Source organism: Bombus vosnesenskii, unplaced genomic scaffold, assembly GCF_011952255.1.
Source record: "Bombus vosnesenskii isolate JDL3184/JDL3185 unplaced genomic scaffold, Bvos_JDL3184-5_v1.1 scf7180000013311, whole genome shotgun sequence".
Lineage (NCBI taxonomy): Eukaryota > Metazoa > Arthropoda > Insecta > Hymenoptera > Apidae > Bombus > Bombus vosnesenskii.
The window spans coordinates 408,478-430,868 of record NW_022882959.1 but is presented as its reverse complement, the minus strand read 5'-3'; the positions used below and the strand labels follow the sequence as shown (position 1 = coordinate 430,868).

At 34.7% G+C, this 22,391-nt stretch overlaps 6 protein-coding genes across 14 annotated transcripts in view; 4 read left to right on the top strand and 2 right to left on the bottom strand.

Moving 5' to 3' along the window:
* The window catches only part of LOC117234895 (potassium channel subfamily K member 18-like), a 32,238-nt gene extending 22,209 nt beyond the window's left edge, over positions 1-10,029 (top strand). Inside the window, exons 2-6 of one of the 5 annotated variants that reach the window (XM_033496473.1) lie at positions 6,146-6,566; positions 6,869-7,226; positions 7,628-8,019; positions 8,601-9,048; positions 9,890-10,029. In XM_033496473.1, coding sequence (XP_033352364.1) covers positions 6,309-6,566; positions 6,869-7,226; positions 7,628-8,019; positions 8,601-9,048; positions 9,890-10,002 — 1,569 coding nt within the window. In that variant the 5' untranslated portion in view covers positions 6,146-6,308 and the 3' untranslated portion in view covers positions 10,003-10,029. Of the gene's footprint in view, positions 1-71; positions 348-6,145; positions 6,567-6,868; positions 7,227-7,627; positions 8,020-8,600; positions 9,467-9,889 lie in introns of those variants that run through there. The other 4 variants (XM_033496472.1, XM_033496471.1, XM_033496470.1 and 1 more) reach the window with 4 other exon arrangements.
* Positions 10,003-11,953, top strand: LOC117234990 (the record flags this gene model as incomplete). The annotated part of the gene is made up of 1 exon (XM_033496595.1): positions 10,003-11,953. A coding segment is annotated over one exon (534 nt), but the record flags the coding sequence as incomplete, so codon positions are not given.
* Positions 11,954-12,238: 285 nt separating this feature from the next.
* LOC117234905 lies at positions 12,239-13,962 on the bottom strand. 2 transcript variants are annotated; one of them, XM_033496491.1, is made up of 2 exons: positions 12,825-13,962; positions 12,239-12,510 (listed from the first exon to the last, which is right to left on the bottom strand). In XM_033496491.1, exons 1-2 carry the CDS (start codon positions 13,136-13,138, stop codon positions 12,480-12,482), a joined length of 345 nt encoding a protein of 114 aa, XP_033352382.1. In that variant the 5' UTR covers positions 13,139-13,962; the 3' UTR covers positions 12,239-12,479. The 2 variants fall into 2 exon arrangements, with proteins under 2 accessions (XP_033352382.1, XP_033352381.1); XM_033496490.1 differs by having other exon boundaries at positions 12,910-13,848.
* A 105-nt stretch (positions 13,963-14,067) lies between these two features.
* LOC117234903 (probable 39S ribosomal protein L23, mitochondrial) lies at positions 14,068-16,431 on the top strand. Of its 2 annotated transcripts, XM_033496489.1 has the most exons (4): positions 14,068-14,442; positions 14,570-14,849; positions 14,922-15,100; positions 15,494-16,431. In XM_033496489.1, exons 1-3 carry the CDS (start codon positions 14,429-14,431, stop codon positions 15,069-15,071), a joined length of 444 nt encoding a protein of 147 aa, XP_033352380.1. In that variant the 5' UTR covers positions 14,068-14,428; the 3' UTR covers positions 15,072-15,100; positions 15,494-16,431. The 2 variants fall into 2 exon arrangements, with proteins under 2 accessions (XP_033352380.1, XP_033352379.1); XM_033496488.1 differs by lacking the exon at positions 15,494-16,431 and having other exon boundaries at positions 14,922-15,134.
* On the bottom strand, positions 15,225-20,745 carry LOC117234906 (uncharacterized protein CG13380). 2 transcript variants are annotated; one of them, XM_033496493.1, is made up of 3 exons: positions 20,662-20,745; positions 15,691-15,888; positions 15,225-15,570 (listed from the first exon to the last, which is right to left on the bottom strand). In XM_033496493.1, the coding sequence occupies exons 2-3, from the start codon at positions 15,871-15,873 to the stop codon at positions 15,499-15,501; spliced, it is 255 nt and encodes an 84-aa protein (XP_033352384.1). In that variant the 5' UTR covers positions 15,874-15,888; positions 20,662-20,745; the 3' UTR covers positions 15,225-15,498. The 2 variants fall into 2 exon arrangements, with proteins under 2 accessions (XP_033352384.1, XP_033352383.1); XM_033496492.1 differs by lacking the exon at positions 20,662-20,745 and adding an exon at positions 16,507-16,988.
* LOC117234898 (probable tubulin polyglutamylase TTLL1) lies at positions 17,051-22,357 on the top strand. Of its 2 annotated transcripts, none has more exons than XM_033496477.1 (9): positions 17,051-17,146; positions 18,419-18,550; positions 18,701-18,766; positions 19,295-19,473; positions 19,604-19,790; positions 19,967-20,168; positions 20,375-20,605; positions 20,707-20,816; positions 21,805-22,357. In XM_033496477.1, the coding sequence occupies exons 1-9, from the start codon at positions 17,067-17,069 to the stop codon at positions 21,938-21,940; spliced, it is 1,323 nt and encodes a 440-aa protein (XP_033352368.1). In that variant the 5' UTR covers positions 17,051-17,066; the 3' UTR covers positions 21,941-22,357. The 2 variants fall into 2 exon arrangements, with proteins under 2 accessions (XP_033352368.1, XP_033352367.1); XM_033496476.1 differs by having other exon boundaries at positions 18,398-18,550.
* The last annotated feature ends 34 nt before the right edge of the window (positions 22,358-22,391 follow it).

Sequence of the window (22,391 nt, the reverse complement as noted above, 5' to 3'; positions counted from 1 at the left end):
TTCCGTTTATTACTTTTTTCTATTACTAATTTACAATCAATCGATCAATATTTCTGAAACACTCTGTACAGTGCAGTGGCACGATCTCGGTAACATGGTCGACGACGACGGCGACGACGACGACGACGACAACAACGACGACAACGACAACGACAACGACAACGCGGAGGACGTTGGTGTGCGCTCGCGACGTCGGCGTCGACATCGTCGTTGGCCGTAGCACAGTCGCGAAAGGAGGGATGCCACGACGACCCACATTCCGTCGAATTTAATTTCATGCCTTATCTCTGGTAACCACGGTACAATGCTTCAACTGGGGCGGCTGCGAATCCTTCTATCTTACCCTTGTACGCTCCACATACACCGCCGCACGACACTGGTCTACAACGGTTCACGGCTCTGAATCATACCCCTGTTTCGCGGCCGCAATTTCTACCTGTACTTTTCTCGCCAAATATTCACCTCGTCGTTTCTCATCTCAACTTCTTTTCTTCCTTTCCTTTTTTCTTTTTTTCTCTCTTTTTCTTAATAAAGAATGTTAATCAATCTGAAACATAAATATTTATATGCATAAAGTCACATTCTCTATCTTTTACAGAAGATTGACTGATTTTTAATACTTTGTAGACAACTTGGGTCATTTACACCCGAAATGTCACTCGTTTTTTTCACAGCGAACTCTTATTTTTTCAATCAATCAAAATTTACATTCCCCTTTTCTCACGTTATCATAAAGCTATCGCAAAATTATTTTTAAATAACCATAGACATAACTTATTATCAAGTCAAAGTTATTATTAATATATTCAGGTATTAATTAAACAATGAATAGCGAAATACGTCATTTTAATTAATTGAAATAATTAGAGGAGGACGGTGCTGAAAAATTACAGCATAAATTATCTTCTTTTTTAATATTAGATGCTCATCAGATTGAATTGAGATAATGGTTTCTTCCAATGTGAATACCGAAATCTACATAAGAAAACAGGAAATATAACGAGTTACATTTAACATTAGTTTTTAATCAGTTATGAATATTGGAACTTACATAACAAATTGATGGGTTAGCCTTTTGGTTGATTTTTTCATGAATAAAGCTAAAGAATTCTTTAACATACTAAAAAATAATTATTTTTCAATCCCTAGTCAATTAATAGTAATAGATTCTTTTTCAATAATCCACTGAAATGATTCTTTTTTTTATTTTTCTTCTTCTTCTTTGATCTTGGAAGTTAATCAATTGACATCAGTTTTTATCAATTAAAAAAGAAAGAGGATTTTCTTTTTTATTTTCAATATTGGAATTTAAATGAGAAAGAAGCTTTCGTTCAATAATCCTGAATATTAATCAGTTAAAGTAATGAATGTCCATCGAAACGTTCCTTTTCTAATGTAAATTTGCGATACTATTTTAAACATCTCTTTTTAATTTTAACACTAACTGTCCATCAATCGCTATAAATTTCCATTATTTCATATAGTATTTTGGCTTATCTCTTCTTGAATATTAAAATATAAAAAAAAGGAAAGAAACGCGATAAATTAATGTGTCGACATTTTAGGTAAATTTTCGCCTCACGATCATTCAATATTTGTAATATTTTTATTTGAAAACAGTAGCTCTTTCATCCTTTGTGAAAATCACTGATAAATGAAAATTATGTAAAATAACCCTTTTTACACCCTCCATTGGTACTTTATACGCACGTAAACAACGGGTGACACTTATTTACACATGGGGGACCCCATTCACCCCGTAGCAACCCCATTTTATTTACATCCTTCCACGTTAGTTAATAGGTGATCGCTTAAATACAACTTTTATCTCATTTATTTAAAGATACAAATAACAAAACGCTACATGTTTTCAGTAATTCACAGAATAAAACTTTTTTTATCCTTTCCCCATTACGAATATGGGTTTTAAACGAAATATTCATTGTAAAATAAGTAACCACATATGTGTTTGACAACAAAGCTATACTGTTCAATATTTTCATAAATTTTGTGATATTTCAGCGAAACAGTTTAATATACCATTTTTTTTCTTATGCTAGTGCGACCATACATTTTCAATACAATTGAAGATTACAGAGAAAAAATATGATAAGCACAATTTTGTTGATTTCCTTATTTCAATATTATTTAATGATTAAAAAAATGTACTTTAATCTAACATGGTTAAAAGGAAGAACGACCTATTCGATCCAAAAATATAATCTGTTTGAAGAGAACTAAGCTCTATAACTACGTTTAATAAGAAGATAGTTCAGTTACTATGTAAGTGGTTGAAAGGATTAAAAAATCAAAATCAGTTTAGAGAAAGTTCACGGAGAATTATTCACACATCGTTAAAAACTATAAGAAAATACGATAAAATAGAAATTATACAAATACGAATGATATATTTTACAAGCAAATATTGTCACAACCTAGTCAAAGTATATGTAATTATTCAGCAGCTGATCGCTGGAGGCCTGATTGCTTCAGGAGATGATAACTAAAGACTGATTGATAGAAGCCTGATTGCTTCTAAACTTGCTGAACGTTGATCACCGGAAACTCTATTTGTCGGAAGCCTGATTATTTAAAGAGACGCTAACTACAAGCCGGTTGATCCTACCAAATTCCAGTCTCCTTTGTACAATCTCAAATTGTTTCGTGTACTTCGTTCTTGTTCGCTTGCAAAACTTAACTACGTACATAAAATTTAGTGAAATTCCAATTTTCTATTCAATTTGATCAGAACCTTCAATTGCCGCACTATACATCGAAGAAAAATACCATTATTATAATTTTCATTAGTTAATTTTTGATAAAAAAAGAATAAATATTACTGGCCAACCAGTACATGAATCTAAAGAGTAAAAAAAAGGAAAGAAAGAAACTCATTTACTTGGGAACACGTGTATGTCCTCCAGTCGAAACAGAGATACGTAAGCGCGATACACATGTAGTACATAGATGGTATTCAAATGCTCGTCGAGGGACAACGAGACGACCAGTTGAACAGAGAGAGAGAAAACGGAACAGTTTACCATGTAGTCCACACCGTGATATCAACACGGAGTTGTACCACATACAATATCGCTCGCAATTATTTGAAAATGTAAAAATAATACTAAATATACATGTCCACCTACATAGTGTGTAACACTTAACATTTCGCGCTCAATATTTTGTTGTATAAGTAACGTTTAATTTTAACACGAATGAAAATAATTTTCTTTTGCTTTTAGTAGATATTGAATATTTCTTATTCTATATAAAAGTGTTCAATTTCTATATTTGCTTGGTACTATTAATTTACTGCTACATTTCCACCTCCAATAAGTACCATCTTTCTTAATAAAACCATATTCACGAAATCACATTGAAAAGAACAAAAATATAAAATATATTTTCGCATCATTCACATCCTAAAAACAAAAAAATTCTCCAATTACAAGTTTTTATCACTCAATAGCCAGCCAGAATAAATACAATAAATTATTTCCAATAACAATAAACAAACCCACACACACACACACGCACACCTAAAACTTTTAATTTAATTTAATTCTAAATGTACTTCATCCCTCAACTTTGTTACTCTGAAACATCAGAAACAAACGAAAAATTTATTTTTCGCCCTAAAGGGATCAACCCTTCGTACGTCTACCCACCCCATTACTGTTAAAATTAGAACGTCCCATGGTTCGAACAAGTACGACCGGTATTATAAACTATATACATCAGTTATTTGAAAGTAAGTACCCGTATAAACAGATGAAAAGTGATACATATGAGTATGCATTAGTTGGAGGAAGCTCGATCGTAGCTATTTCTGCTTGTATACACGCAACGGAACGATCGCTTTATCAGTAAACGGACTCTCCTCGCGGAGGGCCGACAGAAAGCGCGAAAAGGGGACATTTATTTCGGGAAATCGAGCAGTCCGATTATTAACTTCTCGTAATGGGTCGCAGCCCGACAGGAAATTGAAAAATACGATTACGGAACTAGCTGGTCGCGAACCGATTCTCTTACCGGGCCAAATATCGCTTGCAGGTACCCTTTTGTCAAGCTTTTTCCAAACACTGTTTTATCAACACTGTTATTGTTTATAGAAGGAAATAGTCTGATTTTTATGTGGCGTATAACTTCGTCGGATCATGATCGTTGTCGAATCATTTCTAACCCATATATCTTCTGGATTATCTTCGTGTCACTATTTTATTGGATTATTATATTATATATATAATATAACGTACATATTATTCATGTTATTACACTATATATGAAATAACATAATATGATATTTCAATAAAGTAATGATACAAACATAATCCAAAGATATGCATGTATTTAGTGTACACAAAGTTTGGAATCATCGTGTGTTCCACAGAATTCACAGAATTGAAAAAACAAAACAGCTTAGAATACTGTCATTTCAAAAAATTACTCTTTGATCGAAAATGTTATACGAGTAAAGGATATTAATTTGACTACGCAAAATAAATTCTATTCTTCATCGCAATTGAAATAAGTGGAACTTCAATCATCTCTAATAGAGGTTCTACGAATGAAGAAAGGAAGAAAAGTTCTCGTTACATGAAGAATTCGTGGATTTTAGTTTGTTATCTATTATTCAGAGCTAACGACGTCGTTTCGGCGAACGAAGATTCCTCGAACGAAATACGCGATGGAGGAATTTCTAGGATTTCATAAAAATCTCCCACCTCTTGTTACAAGAATCTGACTTCTTATGTTGCAAGAATCTGAATCCTTAACGTGGTACCAGAACAAAAAATATGTACAAAAAAATAAATGTAAAGATTTAAAATCTTAAATGAAAAAATAAACAAGTGGAGAATGTAAACAACTAAACCAAGAACATAAGCAAACAAATACAGAATGTAAGCAAACAGAAATGTTGTATAACCTACGTGTACGAATGCATACCACTAAAACAACCAGTCTCTAATTTACGATAGATCTAAATATATTTCTATGTAAATATATTCTCTTTGGTGATACATTAGATCATGGAAAACATACTTGCCTCCAAGAAAACATCTTGAAACTTTAGACGTAATCATACATCACTCTTCCAACTTCCATAACGTAGATCAAGTCACACTCTCAAAATACATTCCTGAAATGCAAATTAATGTTCATATGCCGCTCAAAATTCAAACACATCCGTTATATCTCAAACACACTAAACATACTCGCCACCTAAATCCACCAAGATCCAATCAAGCTCTACATTCCCCTTAATTAACCACCGCAGCGTCGTCGCTCATACACCTAATCACATCCTCCTGAGCTCACACTCGTCACCCGATCGCATCTCCAGTGCCACGTGACCATAGTCACCACTCATCATCGACACCTATACCAGAAGTACACTCTCTCACGCGTTCCCTGAGGTACCAATAAGAAGCAATTAAACTTGGTGCAGACGAGACATACGATATTGTGGAAATTTTACAAAAATTACGTATTATCTGCATATATTATATAGTAGATTATGTAATATGAATATTATCTTGTCCAGAGAAATGGAAAGTACTCTCGAAATTCAAATAATTTGCAAAGTTTCACTCGACAAAAAATGTCAGCACGTAAACCAGTTTTGTCAAAACCGATTCTATAATTTTCTGCCTGTACGATTTCGATAACAAAAATTCTTTTTCTAAAATATACGTAACAAGCATTTTAGAAAACAAACTGAATAATGCATGCAAGTTATAACAATAATATCGTTAGATCACAAATAATAACGAACGTTGAATAATTTTATATTACTCGAGCGTTGAAAAATTTAGTTTTGTACTAACGACCTATCGAGGGTTGAAAATCCAAGATATTAATTGAGAGTTAGTATACAAAACAATCTCCCACTTACGTTCCAATATTTTAATTATATTAATAAAAATATAAACTTTTATACTTACATATGTGTGCAGTCTAGTCAGAAGCTTTTCGATTGTACGCTCAGATTGTATCAAAAATTGAAACTTGTCGAATTGTGTAGCGTCAGCGCTATGAAATCGGAATGGCGCGAGACGTCGCATTCCTCGTCTGCACAGAGCCTTAGGGCGATATAGTTGCAAGCGACAAGATCTAATGGGATCACGGGTAATCTCTGCGACAGGCTTGCCAGCGCACCAAATGGACGAGGCTCGAGGGAGGATAGTGGAACGATAGGAGGCGACCGGTTGCGGCTGCAGCTGCGGCGTCGGTCGCTGCACCTGCAGCTGCAGCTGCGGCGACGAGGAGGCTGCCGGTAGCAGCGTGCAGACGGTGGCTAAAACATAATGCAGAGCACAGGCGACTACTATCAGAGGGCGCCGAGATGCTGTCCAGGGAGGAACGCGAACGCAAACGCGGACGCGTTGAGGATCAACGCTTCTGTCCGGGGAGCGGAGTTGCTGTGCTGTTGTTGTAGCTGCAGTACGGCAACATCTACCAAGACACCGGGATTATTGGCCAGTCTGGGTGTCTGCGTGCTCGTGCTGGGTTACACGCTGTTGGGCGCGTTCGCGTTCATGGCGCTGGAAGGTGGCCTCAAGTCGGTAGGTCATCGCTTCTTTGGTAACGTTATCTTGTCCAAAAGCTCTTTAGAAGTCTGGTATCATAATTGTATAAATTTACTCGTATTAAATAAAGTTTTTATGTTAAGGAGCGTTATACGTAATGAAAAGAATGGAAAGGAAGAGAATTGCTAAAAATCTTGTGTATAAATCATCATAAAACAAACAAAAATTAATTTGTAACCTAGTGATCCTTAAGTGATTTTGTACTTTCTTCTTTCAGAAAGGCCATATGTATGGATTATACATATATATGTGTAAAATCTATTTGTTTTCCATGGCAGGATTCAGGGAACGACCTGCTCATTCCCGGTTCCAAGAACGGAGGAGGATCGTACGTTGTGCCCAGTATCGAGGATGACACTGCGGCCATGGAACTAAGAGCGCGCACCGTTGAAAGGCTCTGGAGTATCACAGAGGACTTGAACGTGTTGTACAAGGAAAACTGGACACGATTAGCAGCCAGGGAAGTGTTCGAATTTCAGGAGAACTTGGCACGAGGTCTCAGGAGAACTTCCTCGCAGTACGAACCGATAGGATCATCCTCTCGATCCAGGGACCATTCCATGGACAGAAGATCACATAGAAAATGGACCTTTAGTGGCAGTTTATTGTATTCCCTGACGCTGATCACTACTATTGGTAAGGATTACCAATATTTACAAAATATAGAATATATTAGTATCATTATACAATATTTCATGTAACGTACCACTTATTATAAATTAAAAGTTTATAACTTAAAAATATTAATGTTAACTTGTTTCTCCAGGTTAACAGGTTAATACTCATGGAATATGATCTATAATCTGATAAAAAATTGACAAAAATAAAACAGAGAACAAGCGTACCAATAAATTGCACAAAAATTGAGCTACAAAGATAACATAACACCTAGTCGGAAGCTTCAATTTATGTGACAATTTGAATTGACTGAGAACACACCCATTACATTCTAATAAACGCTCTCATATTCAATCAATCCTCGGTTGTTCCCTCAATAACAGTCGATTGTAACACAATCGTTATCATTGGCGTTTCAGGATACGGTAGCGTGGCGCCTCGCACAGTCTGGGGTCGTTTAATCACAATAGTGTACGCTCTGGCTGGAATTCCCTTAATGCTGGTCTATTTAAGCACGGTGGGCGATGTTCTCTCAAGGAGCTTCCGTCGTTTGTACGGCAGATTGTGCAGGCCTCGAAATTGCACCAGGAAGCAACAACCGCCGCCACCGCCACCTCCTGTAGGTGGCATGATGAGCAAAACCTACAGATATGATAATCATGTCGACTCGAAATCTGGAAATTACTATTCAGCTAGCAGAGAAAGCTCCTGCGACGATCTAGGAACCAGAGGCACCAGCAGTGCCATCTTGTTGGACTGTGGAAGCGAGGGACTGCTTCATGCTACCACCAGCTCCACCGCAGCGCTTCAGGTATAACATATTTCATTCGAAAAACATGATTTCACACTAGAAAGTAGCGGTATATTGGGGAAATATGGCCAACCTGCACCTGCGGTGAGGACACTAGATGTTGTTTGTAGAATGATCAGCCATTTTTCTGGAACAAGCAAAAATATAAGAGTAAATTAGAAAAGTTACATATACGTATGATCGACGGAATTGATTACAAAAAGCAAACAAATTAAGTTTAACTGAATGTAAAGTAATACGAATAGAGGGACTCCAGTTCTATACCAAATAGAGAAAAACTATGAGACATCCCATGTGTCTTCGTTATACCTTTTCAAATCTTCTGACACACTAATAAATTTTAATCACAAGCATTCTTCTAACACAAATAACAAAACCATCAAAAAAAGATTTCAAGAACTAGGTATTAAAAAGTTACAACTAGTATTTGATCCCAATTGGTATAATCTATTCCATATAATTCCTAGCTTTTCCTGAGGAATTGGTTGAAGTTGCGTCATTTTTGAAACACACATATATAATGTCCTAAAAAAATATAAAAACATATAAGATATGGTAAAAAACATTTTAATCTTTTCCAGGACGTAACATCAGGAAACAGTAAACGCCATTTTCACCCGTGCTCGCTGTCCCTGTCGACGAATTCGTCGCCAGGTTACGTAGTGGAAACGAATCCCGTGAGGATACCGATCAGTCTCTGTCTAGTAATCATGCTGATCTACATATGCGGTGGCGCAGTGATGTTCAATCGTCTGGAGGGTTGGAGTCTCTTGGAAGGTGGCTACTTCTGCTTCACCAGCCTCGGAACGATCGGTTTCGGCGACCTGATGCCCGTTGGACGAAATGCCGCGTCCGCTACCCTGGAGGAACTCAGTCTGTGCGCCTGCTCGCTCTACATACTCGCCGGGATGGGCCTGATCGCCATGTGCTTCAACCTCGTCCAGGAGGAGGTGGTACGCGTGGTCAGGGTCTTCGGTAGAACCTGCGGCATGTCGTCGGGGGTGGTGGTCGGACCTATCGGTGGTACAGGTATCCCTGATGCAGGCATTCGACGGGGAACCGCTAGATCGTTCCGGGCGAGAAACTATTTTACCCGGCCACGCTTTAAATTTCCTGAACGCTTTGAGCCTGGCGACGAAACATACTATTTCTATATACAGAACTGCGAATTTATAGTCAATTATTAAACATAGTGTTATACAGTGGCTTAATCGTAATATTATGCGTGACAGTATTGTATGAATATAGATAATACTGTTTACGAAAAACATTATTTATATGGCAGTAGTAATGTTATCGTCAGGTCTAATCCCATCACGTTTCCTGGTGTGGTAGACTTGGAGAAAGACTCATAAGAATTTTAAATATTTCAACTTCTGCTTATCACTGTAAAAGAGTTACACAGAAATTTATAGCTTACTGTGATCTTGAATCTTCTCAAAAATGCCACTAGGATAATAATCCTAAGGGAAATTCTAAGATATTTACAGCTTACAACGATCTTCGATATTTTCAAAAATATTATTAAAAAAATCGTCTAATAATATAAGCAGTTACCTTCTCTTCGCCCTCCATTTATCGAAACTCCAGTTTTCCACCCCAACAGCGAAAGCTTCGTTTCCAACCGAACCCAGGCTCAAAGTGTCAAAGGCATCACGAACAAATGAGTCGAGCTCTCAATCGTTTGCACGTAGAGCGGTTCTGATCCACTCGCGTCGGGGATTTCGATCAGGCATCTTGACCACTCTGCATAACCCCTTCGTTTAAAAAAGCCAAAATGAAATCAAAATCCATTTCAATCAAACCAAAGACCGAAAACTCTCTATCCATCGCAACCAAAAAGTTATAAAATCCTTCAATTCTTCATCAGGTGCCGGTCCTGGGCTCAAGGCCGACCTGGACGATGGAGGAGGCACCAGTGACTCGCGATTGTCCGAACAAGAAGAAGAAGCGATCGCCATGTCCATGGTGCCAACCTCCTGACAGCATCAGGCCAGGAGTCCCGGGGATGGGAAACTCCTGGCCCACACGTCCAACACTGCCATAAAACCATCGCCTGGTCATCATTCTCTACCACGAAAGAAAACGCCGTCTGAATCCAGAAACTCGTCGACTCAACAATTTCAACGCGCCCAGTCTCTGAGACGCAGTTGTTTGTCTCCAACGCAATATCATCACCAGCATCATCAACATCGTCAGCAGGAGAGTTCTCTACATTTTGAGTACTTCGTGCCTAGAAGCGTGAGCGAGTTCAACCTGGCAGCAGCGGCGGTCACGGACATGGCTGTACCACCACCGCCTCCTTCATCAGTCTTACGGCCCTCCTCGGCTCTAACACCGCCGATAGGTTCCGCATCGAATTCAGCGTCGTTGAATCAGCCCAGGTTATTAGAATGTTCCGGAACCGCGACCAGGAGTCGCGAGAAGATGGTCACCTTCGAAGACGAGGGCGTGAACTGTGCCACCTCCACGCCCACCAGGAAGAATATTTCCGGGCTGGAGAACGTTTTCATGTGACGCTGCAATCATGGGTGATTTTGTGAAAAAAAAAATCTAAGTTGGATGAAGTGTTCTGTGCTTCGATTGTGCCGGGAAAAAGGTAATTAGGTTTCTGGTGGAAATTAAATGAAAGTGGAATTATTTTGGATATTATGTAGATGCATGGGCAATGTTGATCAATGAGGCAGGGAAGGGGCTATTTAAAATTAGGAAAGAATTATGTATCTAGGAATATGTATGTTTCTCCTGTGTGATCTAGAGAAATAAAACTGATTGGAGAGACAGGACATTCGTAAATGATTATAATTATACCGTTTCATCGTATTTTGTGAGAAAAGAAAAAGAGTACGAAGAGCATAAAGTGAGAACATTTTTTAGAGAAAAATCTTAGAAACATGAGTGAAATGCTGGCGTACGGATTTACAGGCTCCAAGACACGATCTTCGAACAACGAAGGTGTCTGAAACGAAAATCCGCGAATTCTGAGGTTTTTTTAGGGTTATTCGCCATCACGAAAGACACTAGATTTCTACCATTTACATTATAACTACTGTTACTATAATACTATTTAATATTCTTATCGCTGCTGATATTCTTCTTCTTATCATTATCGTTGCTAGGTTACTCGAGACGGGCGGATTTTCTTCGTACAAGTTGTGTGAATTATCGAAATGTACATACGCCGCTGCATCGTCTCTTTCTCCCAAAGAACATTTCTTTTCTTTCCTAAATAACCACGTGTAAGACAATCGAAAATAAATTATTCGTACGAAAAAACTGAAATTTAACAAAAGTTAACTAATTATTCATCAATAAATAGTTGTATAATTAATTGAATAATATATATAATTTCGACAGGCATTTGATAATTTTATATTTGTTACAATATTTTATTTATCCTTTAGGAGACGTAGGAGAAAGAGGTAATGCGAAAAACGAAAGAAAGACACAGCCTTAAAAATATGCCTGACAGGCGGTTCAATTAATATTGTTACAAAAAGACAAATGAATATAAAATATAGAAAAAAAGACGTGCTCAGTTACGAGACAGTCTGTCCTAGTATAACTTTTAAGAGACTCATTTTAATCGAACTTCGAACACCGCTTAATTTTAATACAAAGTCGAATGAGCAAGTGTACGAATAAAACTATCATATAAGTGAGTGGTTGAACGGTGAAATTTATCATGGAAAATGAGAAAAAGAGAATGAAATGTTTCAAAGGTACATCATCGGTATCGTACTGAACCAAACCCAATCTTGCAGATAAATTTTTTCCGTGCGAATCGCTATGCTGAGAGATATATCCCTAGATCGACAAGCTGGATCGAGGCTCAACGAGTGTTCAAATACGCTGTTTGTACGCGTGTTTCTTTCTTGACATTCACTAAATTTTCATTAAAGAGAGACAAAGTAAAAGTATCGAACAATCACAACTTGGACTTGGTTTTTTGTAGTTTTGAACCCTTGAACTGACAAGCTATCGATAATTCGACGTAATAAAATGTTAATAAAGAAAACAGTAAGCATTTCTGCACAGTATAAAAAAAATACCGCGTTTCTTCGTTTACATGTAACTGAGAAGTTTTATTTTTTGTAAAATTATAGAATCTCTAAATTAAAAACAAGTAATCCAAAGTAAAGTTAGGAACAAGTAATAAAAATTACTTTCTGTAATTCTGATCCATTCTCGTTTCCTCTTTATTATTAATTTCATCGTATTAGTTTTCATATACCGTTTATTGAGTTTAATATAGTACCACTTCGAAATCAACGTTTTTGGGATGCATGCTTATAAAAGTTTTACTGTAGCACTTATCGATTAAGCTCGTAATTTTTCCTGCGATGCATATTTGTCACTTATCTTCGTCGTCTTCCTCGCAATAATCCCATTCCTCTTCTTGTGAGTTTGACCTAAACAACGATGCTGCTGGGTAATCATCCGGTTTCGAATCAGAATTATTAAAGCCGCAAGAAATGTCGCATAAAAACCCTACAAGAGAAGTAATTATTTTATATTAATATTTAATATACATACACAATTATAGAAATGTTACTATATATATACATATATATATATATATATGTATATAGTAATATTACACCATTATTATTTTATAGAAAATAATATTCAAATAATTTACACGGTGTATCTCAGTAGCCATGATACAATCGGTAAGGTAGTAAATTTACGTAAAGAAATAAATCGTAAATACAGAATAAAATTTCTTCGTACAATGTTTCGTTTTTGAGTAAAATTGAGTTTGAATATACATTCGTTTAGTATACATGATATTAACTAATTACCAAATAGCGTGATTACTAAGCACCCTGTGTAATGTCACTCCAAAAAAAAATATTTCCAGGTCTAAGAAAAATACGAAAGTAAAACCTCTGATCTTGCTCATTAAATCTTCGCCCTTTTCTTTTCCAGCTTCCCCTGCGTCTTCATCCGACTTCTGCATTACATTTTGATAAAAGGTGAGTCCAATATCCATGGCGTGATTAATTATAAATTGAACGGTACAAAGAACCATGATGATCAATATCGGTAAACATAAAGTAGTTTCTACGTCGTCCAAGAAAAGATTCAGCCATTCTGGTAGCAAATCGCAGCTCATCTTCGATTCAAAATTTCATCAACAAAAGTCTTGAAAATCTTCGGTCTAACCCTTTACTTTCTCAAAATAATAGCAATCTTCTTAGACGCGTTTCGTTTTTAAAACACCGTTTTGTGTTTGCGAAACAATATCGTGAACCATATTCTTGTTAATTTAGCCGAAGAAAGAAGTCATTGCCGAAATACACTTGAACGTCCTTTTTATAGCACTGAATCGGTTCAAAAGCTGAATGTTTCGTACAAATCGATTATCGAATCAACTACAACTCTCGATTAGATATTAGAGCGCGAACGGATGAAAAATTTAAACGAAGAAGATTTCTATCGCAATCGATTTCAATCAGACGAGCGGATTCATTGCTTTGATCAAGAAATCAATATATTATTTTGTTATAAATATACCTACAATAGTATAAAATGAAATAAATTAATATAAACATTAAACTTGTTTTAGATCTAAAATGCAAGAGGCGCCTATATTTTGCCAAACATATTTTGAGAATGAAAAATTGAAACTTTGTGAAAATGTACTTTTTATCATTCTGTAAAGCTATTTAACAACTGCAAAGTAATTTTCGCAGACCTTAATTTCTACAATTTTCGGAAGTCACACAACAGCCGATTGGCACTTTTTATATTCTTGAAGAATTGTATTATCGAAACCAATGTTTCTAATTGTAAATTTTTTAAAATTGGCATCAAAAACTATATATCATTTTACTTTTTTCTACAGACTACAATATCTATTAACATTGATAGAACATGTTTATAATATAAAGACAGTAACATTTATGGTTACTATAATATGTTAAAAATGTAAAAATTAATAAAATTCAATAATACAGATAAAAATAAATGCATAATTATAATGACAATTATTAAAAAATTCATACCTGTCTATCTGGGACAGAAAAGTAGATATGAACCTTTCCGTAGAACCGTACAATTAAATAGGTTGCAGCGTGGAATACGACAAATTCTTGTGTATATTAACGTGCAACCAAACAGGGCAGATACTTAATTTTGTAGATTCTTGTATATCTAGTGTGAGTCACCTTCGGCATTTGGCCCTATGGTGCAGCGTCTGTGCTGTGAAGCAACTAGAACTACGAGTGTGAGCACTTTCATTCCCTCTCTGCTATGACATAACCTATATAACATAACCTCTTATGTATTGATTACAGAACATTGTTTATTTATGATATATACATATTTAAGATACAGAAGTTTGATATTATAAACAAAATTGTTACTGTTATAAATAAATTTTTTATCTTTTTAACGAGATAAAATGTCTACTCGTTGGTAAGTATATATTATTGTTATAAAGGAATGAAACGGAAATTTAAGAAGGCATTTTGAAAATTGTATGTTAAGATGAATCGTTTAACTATTTTATATTTTATTGACATGGTTTTATCTACTTTAACAGGTACCCCTTGTACCAGCAAGGTAATCCACAACTTAGAATATTTCTTCCAAACTTTTGGTTGAAGCTTGTAAAACCAGAACATAACCAACCAAAAAATGTAGTAGAGTTTCACTGTTCTATGGAGATGACAAGATTGGATGTGAAGAATTATTTAGAAAAAATTTATAACATACATCCTGTCCATGTGCGTACTAGGATTGCTCTTGGAAGAACTTATTCACCTACAGGTATTAAATTTGTTGTTAAAGAGGATGACGTGAAAATAGCTTATGTTACTCTAGTAAGTATTAAAATAAAAACTCAATTTTTAACAAAAATATATCTTCGTTATTAACATTTTCTACGATTTCAGCCTAAGACCGAAACATTTACATTTCCGGATATAGTTCCCAAAGAAGCAGAAGATAAAACTGACAAAGCCATGCTCCAAGTAAAACAGAACTTTAAGAACTTTGCAGAAAAGAACAAAACACCTGGTTTTCCCAGTTGGTTCATAACGTAAAATATCAAAAACGTAAATTTGCTAGTCTGGTACAACAATAAATGAAGTCTAATGTTAACCAAATTAATCTGCATTTTCCCTTTTTTATTCTTACATCTATTAAAATATCTTAATATAAATATTTGGTGATTGCATTAGAAACGATTGAAATAAATACTCAAAGTAAATACAGATATACATCTAAATTTCAATAACAAATTGAAAACATAAATTAGTATTGAGATGATTGTTTATATAACAGAATATTACACATACTTCACGATTGTACTAGAAATAATTGTGGAAATAAATGTAGAATGTATACTTACATATCAATAACAAAATAAATCATTATGTATATGCATGTATATGTATAGTATAATGTATTATGTATTATTATGTAATTCATATACTGTTATGCAAGGTATACATTCCGTTTTCAGATGATTCAATATTCGCTCAACATAAAACCATAAGATTTACATTGGGGACATTGTGGAATGTCAAACAAAAAAACTACCTGTAAGAAAGGATTAAATAATAAGGATTAAAATGAAAATTTAGATAGAAAGAGTAGGTGCAAATGATTTCTTTTGCTTTGTACTTTGTTTAAAAGTATGATATATCAAAGACAACATACCTGTGGATGAATTGGACAAAAGTAACGTACTCTGCCCCTTGTCCAGTAACCACAAACATTACATAACACGATAGTGTATGGTCTATGGCAAAGGCACCTATTCGCAGGTAAATTGCTTCGAGCTATCCCTCTTCCTCTGGCCACTCTTCTTTCATAATTATTGTAATTCAAATTGACGTTCATTTTGACTGTCTACTCCTAATTAAATCATACAATGTTCACTATTTAATATTTACAATAAAAATATTTTTTAACAAAATAATAACAAATATAATACATATAGTATAATATACATATAATAAGAACAATGTGTATGTTCCTTATGAAATATGTCCAATATTATAGCAAACAGAGCACAAGAGAAAACTGGTTTCGATTTAATTAATACTTTCTAAAATGCGTTTGGTTCACATTAATAAATACAGAGTTAATGAAAGACGCATTTCGAATGGTAAATTCATGACACGAATACCTATGCGCAAATATGATTCACTCGTATAGCCACGACGCTTTTGGTGCTCTCAAGCAGCGTTTAATTTCCGGTTCGCAAGTAATAACCGTCTCTTTGTGACTCGCTTTTAACGCTTAATTCGTATCGTTTCAACAAAATAAAACGATGCTCGTATCTACGCGTCTACGCATCTACGTATCTAACACGTGTAAGAGGATGTTACAAGTCCCAGAAAATGAATCTTGTCAATGATAACAACAAAAATCCAAAATAAAATAATTTATAAAACCCTTTATATTTATACTATGTCTTCTTAAATCTTAAATATCTTCATACAGTATAATAATTTGTTTTAATATACATACCCTTTTCAAGTTACCTGTTTTTTCGACGCGGCGAATAAGAAATAAACCACTATAAAATATGATCACACGGATTAAAAGGACAGTCGAAAATTTCAAAAGAATGAATTTATTTGACAACAACACAATTTGGAAGTATTGCAAATGTGAAATAACTTCTTTGTCGAATAGAAAAGCTAAACGATCAAATACGTCTTTCTTACTGTGACGCTAGCGGGTTTCTGATACATGAAACGTACAATCGAGGCAGATAGGAAAAAGAAAATAAGAGCGATGTAAACACACTTGAAATCTGCCGGTTGTCTTTTAACGCGAAGTCAAACCACTCGAGCTTGATCGAACGTGTTGATTTGTCACAGTATAACCAAATTAATCGTTTCTTCTCGCAGGGATTATTCTGTAATAAAAACGGTCAAACTTTTGAAAATTATGATCGATTTAAGATTGAGAGTATATTGTAACGCAAGTAGACATGGCGAGAAGGTAAAACGATAATCGACCCATTGATCGATTTAATTAGAAGTTTACATATATAGAGACCTTGTTAATCCCAATATGATACAATGTCTCCAAGGTTCGATGTGATTTTTCACGCGTTTACTTGTTTAAGGGATTTTGGAAAAAATCATTCAAATACTTTAAGGTATCTACTTTAAGATTCTGAAATTAGATATTCAAAAAGAAAGTTAAAGAAGCTTTGAGTAAGTTTTTCAATGATATTTATAAATGGCGGTAACCTTTACATTTTAATTCGATGATTTTTATAAATTGGCTAACAACAATAATCTATACAACAGCGTAATATTTCTTCATTGTCTTTTTATAATTTAATTGTTTCCTATTTTGTAAGTTGTCGAATATTTAAGACGTAATATTTTACAGGTATTTTTATTGTTTTTCAAAGAAATATACAGGTATGTAGTAATCGATTAATCATTTCTGAAGTTATGAGAATCATTCGTGAACGTTTCAAAAATTGTCTTTTCTTTATTCGTTCATTGTTCAAATTCAAATTATGTTAAATATAGCATTACTAAACAGAGTCAATTTGTATTCTTCTTGGAAAAATATTTCTCATATATTTGTGTGCCGTTTATATCTTTTACTGTTCGGAATCAAAAATATCTCAGTGTGCCATTGCTGTCGATGCTTGCGATTATATGTAAATAATATAATTAATATTAATGCGAGCTATGATCAAATAATATTAGCAACGCATGCTCTAAAATATTTGAATTTTAAATAAGCGTGGAGGAATTATGGAATTATGTTACGAAGAATTATGTTAAGAAGAAAATAGAGTACAAGTAGTAATATACCGTAAATTAAATGTGAAAGAGTAACCGTATCTGACCGTAAGCATAAAGCGTATCTGACTCAAATTTTATTCCGGATTCATTTTTATCGCTTGTTTATCACATTCCTGATGCGCGGGGACTGGATGCATTCAAAATTCGCGTATCCACGGTGAATCGATCTAACTTTTCTCATCGAAAACCATGGCGTCCGGTACAATAGCTGAAAATAAACGTGTCACAAATTTAAGCGTATCTAACAATCACGGCAGGTAAACAAGAACGAAAACGAATGTGATACAACATTAAGAAAAAGACTTAACCCATCAAGGATGGTGTCTGTACAATGTGCACGGACTGTTTGGCTATTTTCGGGCCCCAGCCTATTGTATCCTTGGACTATGCGTTTATCTCTGTTGCTTATCTCTGTTGTAGTTCTCCGTTTGTAAAACGTATCGTATATCGTATTTTCGATGGTGTTTATACCTTCGGTTGTTTATCTTATATATTCGGTCCTACGAAAAGAATCGCGTGCTATCCCTGAAGGGTTAAACAATACGGAATAAAGCAAATGATTAGCTATCTTTTTCTTCTTCTAGAAAAGTTCTAAACATTTACAGAGTATCGGCAAGTGGAACGGACAAAACGAAAGTGACGTTTTGCACGGACGTGGATAAATCTGTAATAGTACATAATTTCGAGAAGAGGGGATGGGTTCAAGTTGGTCCGGAGGATGACTGGAATTTTTATTGGTAATAATTACTTTTTATTTTGCCGAAGGAAAAGAAGTAAGAGATAAAATTGTATTATCCAAATGTTTTTATACTGATTTGTATTATTTGAAAATTCTACAAAAGGAATGAATTAAGAAAAAGTAACGCAAGCTTTTAAAATTATTTTAGGGCAGTCACGCAATCGTGCAGGAATATATTCAGTGTAGAAACAGGATATAGGATGGACGACAAACAGTTAAATATCCATTTTGTTAAAACATAATACAATTTTTAAATATTCATCGTTCATTTTATATTTAGTGACGCACGAAAGTATCTAACACTCGTATAAGACTTTTATGAACATCCTGAATTATCTGTATCATACAAAACTTTCCATTTTCATTAATAATATAATAGGATACGACACTATCGTGATTTAATTGATGAAATTTCAAACGAAGTTGAACATGTATATGCAGCTATTTGTTACATGAATAATAATATTTAATGACATCATCTTTACCACTAATTCTACCTTTAAAACTATTGTTCATGTTTTATTCTAATTTTTTATCAAGTATAAGTTTGCAGCAAATAATTTACAACTTTTAAGTACGTTTTCATACTTGTTCCAAACTTTAAACAATATAATCGTCATAGTCGTATCTTATTATTATAACGCTAATCAGATCTAAAAAAAGAAATCTGTATGATACACACAATATATTCGTACAATTTTCTTATAAGTAAGTACTTATTAAGTAGTATCTCAACTTGTAGAATAATTAATCATTTCCCGAATCATTACGAATTAACTCGAAAAGACTTGTTGGTGAAAAATATAAAACGCTACCGGAAAGAATTGGAACGCGAGGGAAATCCTTTAGCGGAAAGAGGAGATGGCCCGGGAAAATACCTTTATCTCGATTTCATACCTATCACGTTTGTTTTACCGGCAGGTAAAATATTGTTGTAATATTGCATAATGTATTATAAATATATATGGCTTCCGAATATTAATATCGGTGCCATTGTATATAATAAGTTATTATTATAGTTGAAATACTTAGTAAGATAAATTTATTTTAGACTACAATATGTTCGTTGAGGAGTACCGAAAATCACCACAAAGCACGTGGATTATGAAACCGTGCGGCAAATCACAAGGCGCTGGAATATTTCTAATCAATAAATTAAGTAAACTGAAGAAATGGTCTCGAGAAGCAAAAAACCCATTCAATCCAAATTTAACGAAAGAATCGTATGTAATATCCAGGTACAAGATGATCCTCTACAATTCATCTAATTTATGTTAAAATTGAGGGGCTTTTTGAAAAAAATCTACAGTTTTATTATAAATATATAGACGCTAAATTAGTAATATTAAAACATAACTTAAATGAAGAATGTTGAAATGAAAAATATTTTCCTATTTTCAAAATAAATACATAGGTACATTGACAATCCGCTTCTAATAGGAGGAAAAAAGTTTGATCTGAGGCTATACGTTCTTATTACGTCTTTTCGACCATTAAAAGCGTATCTCTTCAAACTAGGATTTTGCCGATTTTGTACAGTCAAGTACGACACTAGTATTCAAGAATTAGATAATATGTATGTTCATCTCACGAACGTGTCTGTGCAAAAGCATGGTGTAAGTGAATTTTTTCTGTTTTTACAAAGAAAGGAAACATATATATATAAATATAAATAGACTGCGGATTTTAATGCAAATTCATTTTTTTATAAACACTTTTACACAATTTAAATTTTGCGTAAATGTATAAAAATTCGAGAACGAAATATAAGAAAAACTAAACGAGAACAACATAGAGTTGTGAAAACATGCGAATATTCCAGGAAGAATATAATAGCAAGCATGGTGGTAAATTAAGCGTGCACAATTTGAGATTATACTTGGAAAGCACGCGTGGGAAAGCGGTCACGGAAAAGCTATTCGCAAACATCACTTGGTGCATCGTGCATTCTTTGAAAGCTGTCGCTCCAGTTATGGCAAACGATCGACACTGCTTCGAGTGCTACGGCTATGACATCATCATCGATAATGATCTTAAACCGTGGCTTATCGAGGTTCTTCAATTTCTTAATAATCCTTTCACTATTTAACTGTATTTAGTATCATTTACCTTATTTCTTCTTCTGGTAACCAATCTTTCCTACATTTCCTACAGGTGAACGCATCTCCGTCGTTGACATCCACCACAGTAAACGATCGAATCTTAAAATACAAATTAATCGACAACATAATTTCAATCGTCGTACCACCTGAGGGTGTCCCAGAGTAAGTGTCACATTTGAAGAAAATTCCTTTACGGGATAAAGAAAAAAGTAGTTGTAAAAATTGGAAACAAATTTGATAAATTTGAAGATATAAACCTTTTGAAAGTAGAAGATAGGTTTATGATATTTTGTAAGAAACGAATACTAGATTAGTTGTTACACTAGTTTAAATTAATTAGTATTACTACTAGTGCTATAAGTATTTTTCAAAACGTTCAATGAAGATCAGAAAAATATGTAATATCGAAAAATAAGGATAGAAATTTTTTTCCGATTACTTACAATTTATTAATATTAAACTGAATATACAGATATAAATTGGACAGAGAACGATATTTATTTAACGGAAACTAAATGCAATACTCGTATCTGTATCAAATAACTTTACAGTTATTTGATCACTCTCGTCACAACGAATCTAACACACACACTCTCTCTCTCTAGCAACTCTATCAATTCTCACGACTCTACTCTTCGACGACTCGAAACCTCTAACGACTCTACTCTTCGACAACTCGAAACCTCTAACGACTCTACTCTTCAACGACTCAATTAGCTCTGACTCTCGCAACACACTCGCTTTTCGACTCGCATACTCTGACCTCTCGGTCGTCCGCCCTTGAAACACGAAACTGTCCTTCTGCTCTAACGTTGTTTCTTGTTTTTCTCATATCTTTGTAAGAACTAGGTGACTTTAGTCACATAGGCGCTCTTAAATGTAAACGAACCACAAAAGGACGACGTACACGGTTTTTTATATTTTCAACCGATCTCTAATTCAAATCTATTCTACGATATTACAAATATATATTTAATTGCAAAATCAAATAAAACGATAGTAACGTGGATTTGGTTGACAATATATCGAATTTAAAAATTGGTCTTCTATGGAAGATGGAAAATATGAGTTATCATGTTTCTCCTGTAATCTTCATTTATTTTTAAAAACTCGATTTTTCCTATTTCAATCAAAACACGATTGTACACAGCGTAAGATGGAACAAATGTCCACCACCGGAAGCATTGGGGAATTTCGAGCTCCTCCTGGACGAAGAACTCGTCGCTCAAGAGGAGAAAGAATATTCGTCTGGGAAATATCGAAGTTCCTCCAGCAAATGGAAATAAATATTCCACTATTCCTAAACAACGAGAAAAAGTGTCCTTTGGATAAAATATCGAAAGGTGGGATCACGAGGCATGCGTAGAAGCAACAGGCATAGCCTGCTTTAATCGTCAAGGCGCATGTACCAAATCTTCGAAATGCATATATTCCAGTTTATTTTGCTCGCGTACAACACAATTTATCGTAACATGCCGTGATTCCCTGAGAAAAGAGACACACGTGTGCTAACATCCAAGGCATTAAATCTTCTAACAAATGTTTGACGAAGTGACACGAACGCGTTATATCAATCGGTATATAAGGGTGAATCTTCTTCGGGGGTGGTTTAGATATGTTCTAACCGGTGTTCCGTCACGCGATACGCTACGCGAAAGTTATGATAGAATTATACTAATCCAATAAAAGAGAAGTTTCTCGAATTTGTTAATAATAATTATTTAATTTCAACCTTTT

What these genes read in the sequence shown, in the direction of transcription:
- LOC117234906 (XM_033496493.1), bottom strand. Translation starts at nt 15,873, where the DNA reads ATGAACGTCAATTTGAATTACAATAATTATGAAAGAAGAGTGGCCAGA. An exon ending in TTTGTCCAATTCATCCACAG is followed by an intron (nt 15,571 to 15,690) that starts GTATGTTGTCTT and finishes CCTTTCTTACAG; the next exon opens with GTAGTTTTTTTGTTTGACAT.
- LOC117234903 (XM_033496489.1), top strand. An exon ending in AAATAGCTTATGTTACTCTA is followed by an intron (nt 14,850 to 14,921) that starts GTAAGTATTAAA and finishes CTACGATTTCAG; the next exon opens with CCTAAGACCGAAACATTTAC.
- LOC117234905 (XM_033496490.1), bottom strand. Translation starts at nt 13,138, where the DNA reads ATGAGCTGCGATTTGCTACCAGAATGGCTGAATCTTTTCTTGGACGAC. An exon ending in TTTAATGAGCAAGATCAGAG is followed by an intron (nt 12,511 to 12,909) that starts GTTTTACTTTCG and finishes CTTCTCTTGTAG; the next exon opens with GGTTTTTATGCGACATTTCT.
- LOC117234898 (XM_033496476.1), top strand. Translation starts at nt 17,067, where the DNA reads ATGTCTCCAAGGTTCGATGTGATTTTTCACGCGTTTACTTGTTTAAGG. An exon ending in GAATCGTATGTAATATCCAG is followed by an intron (nt 19,791 to 19,966) that starts GTACAAGATGAT and finishes ATAAATACATAG; the next exon opens with GTACATTGACAATCCGCTTC. An exon ending in TGTCTGTGCAAAAGCATGGT is followed by an intron (nt 20,169 to 20,374) that starts GTAAGTGAATTT and finishes CGAATATTCCAG; the next exon opens with GAAGAATATAATAGCAAGCA.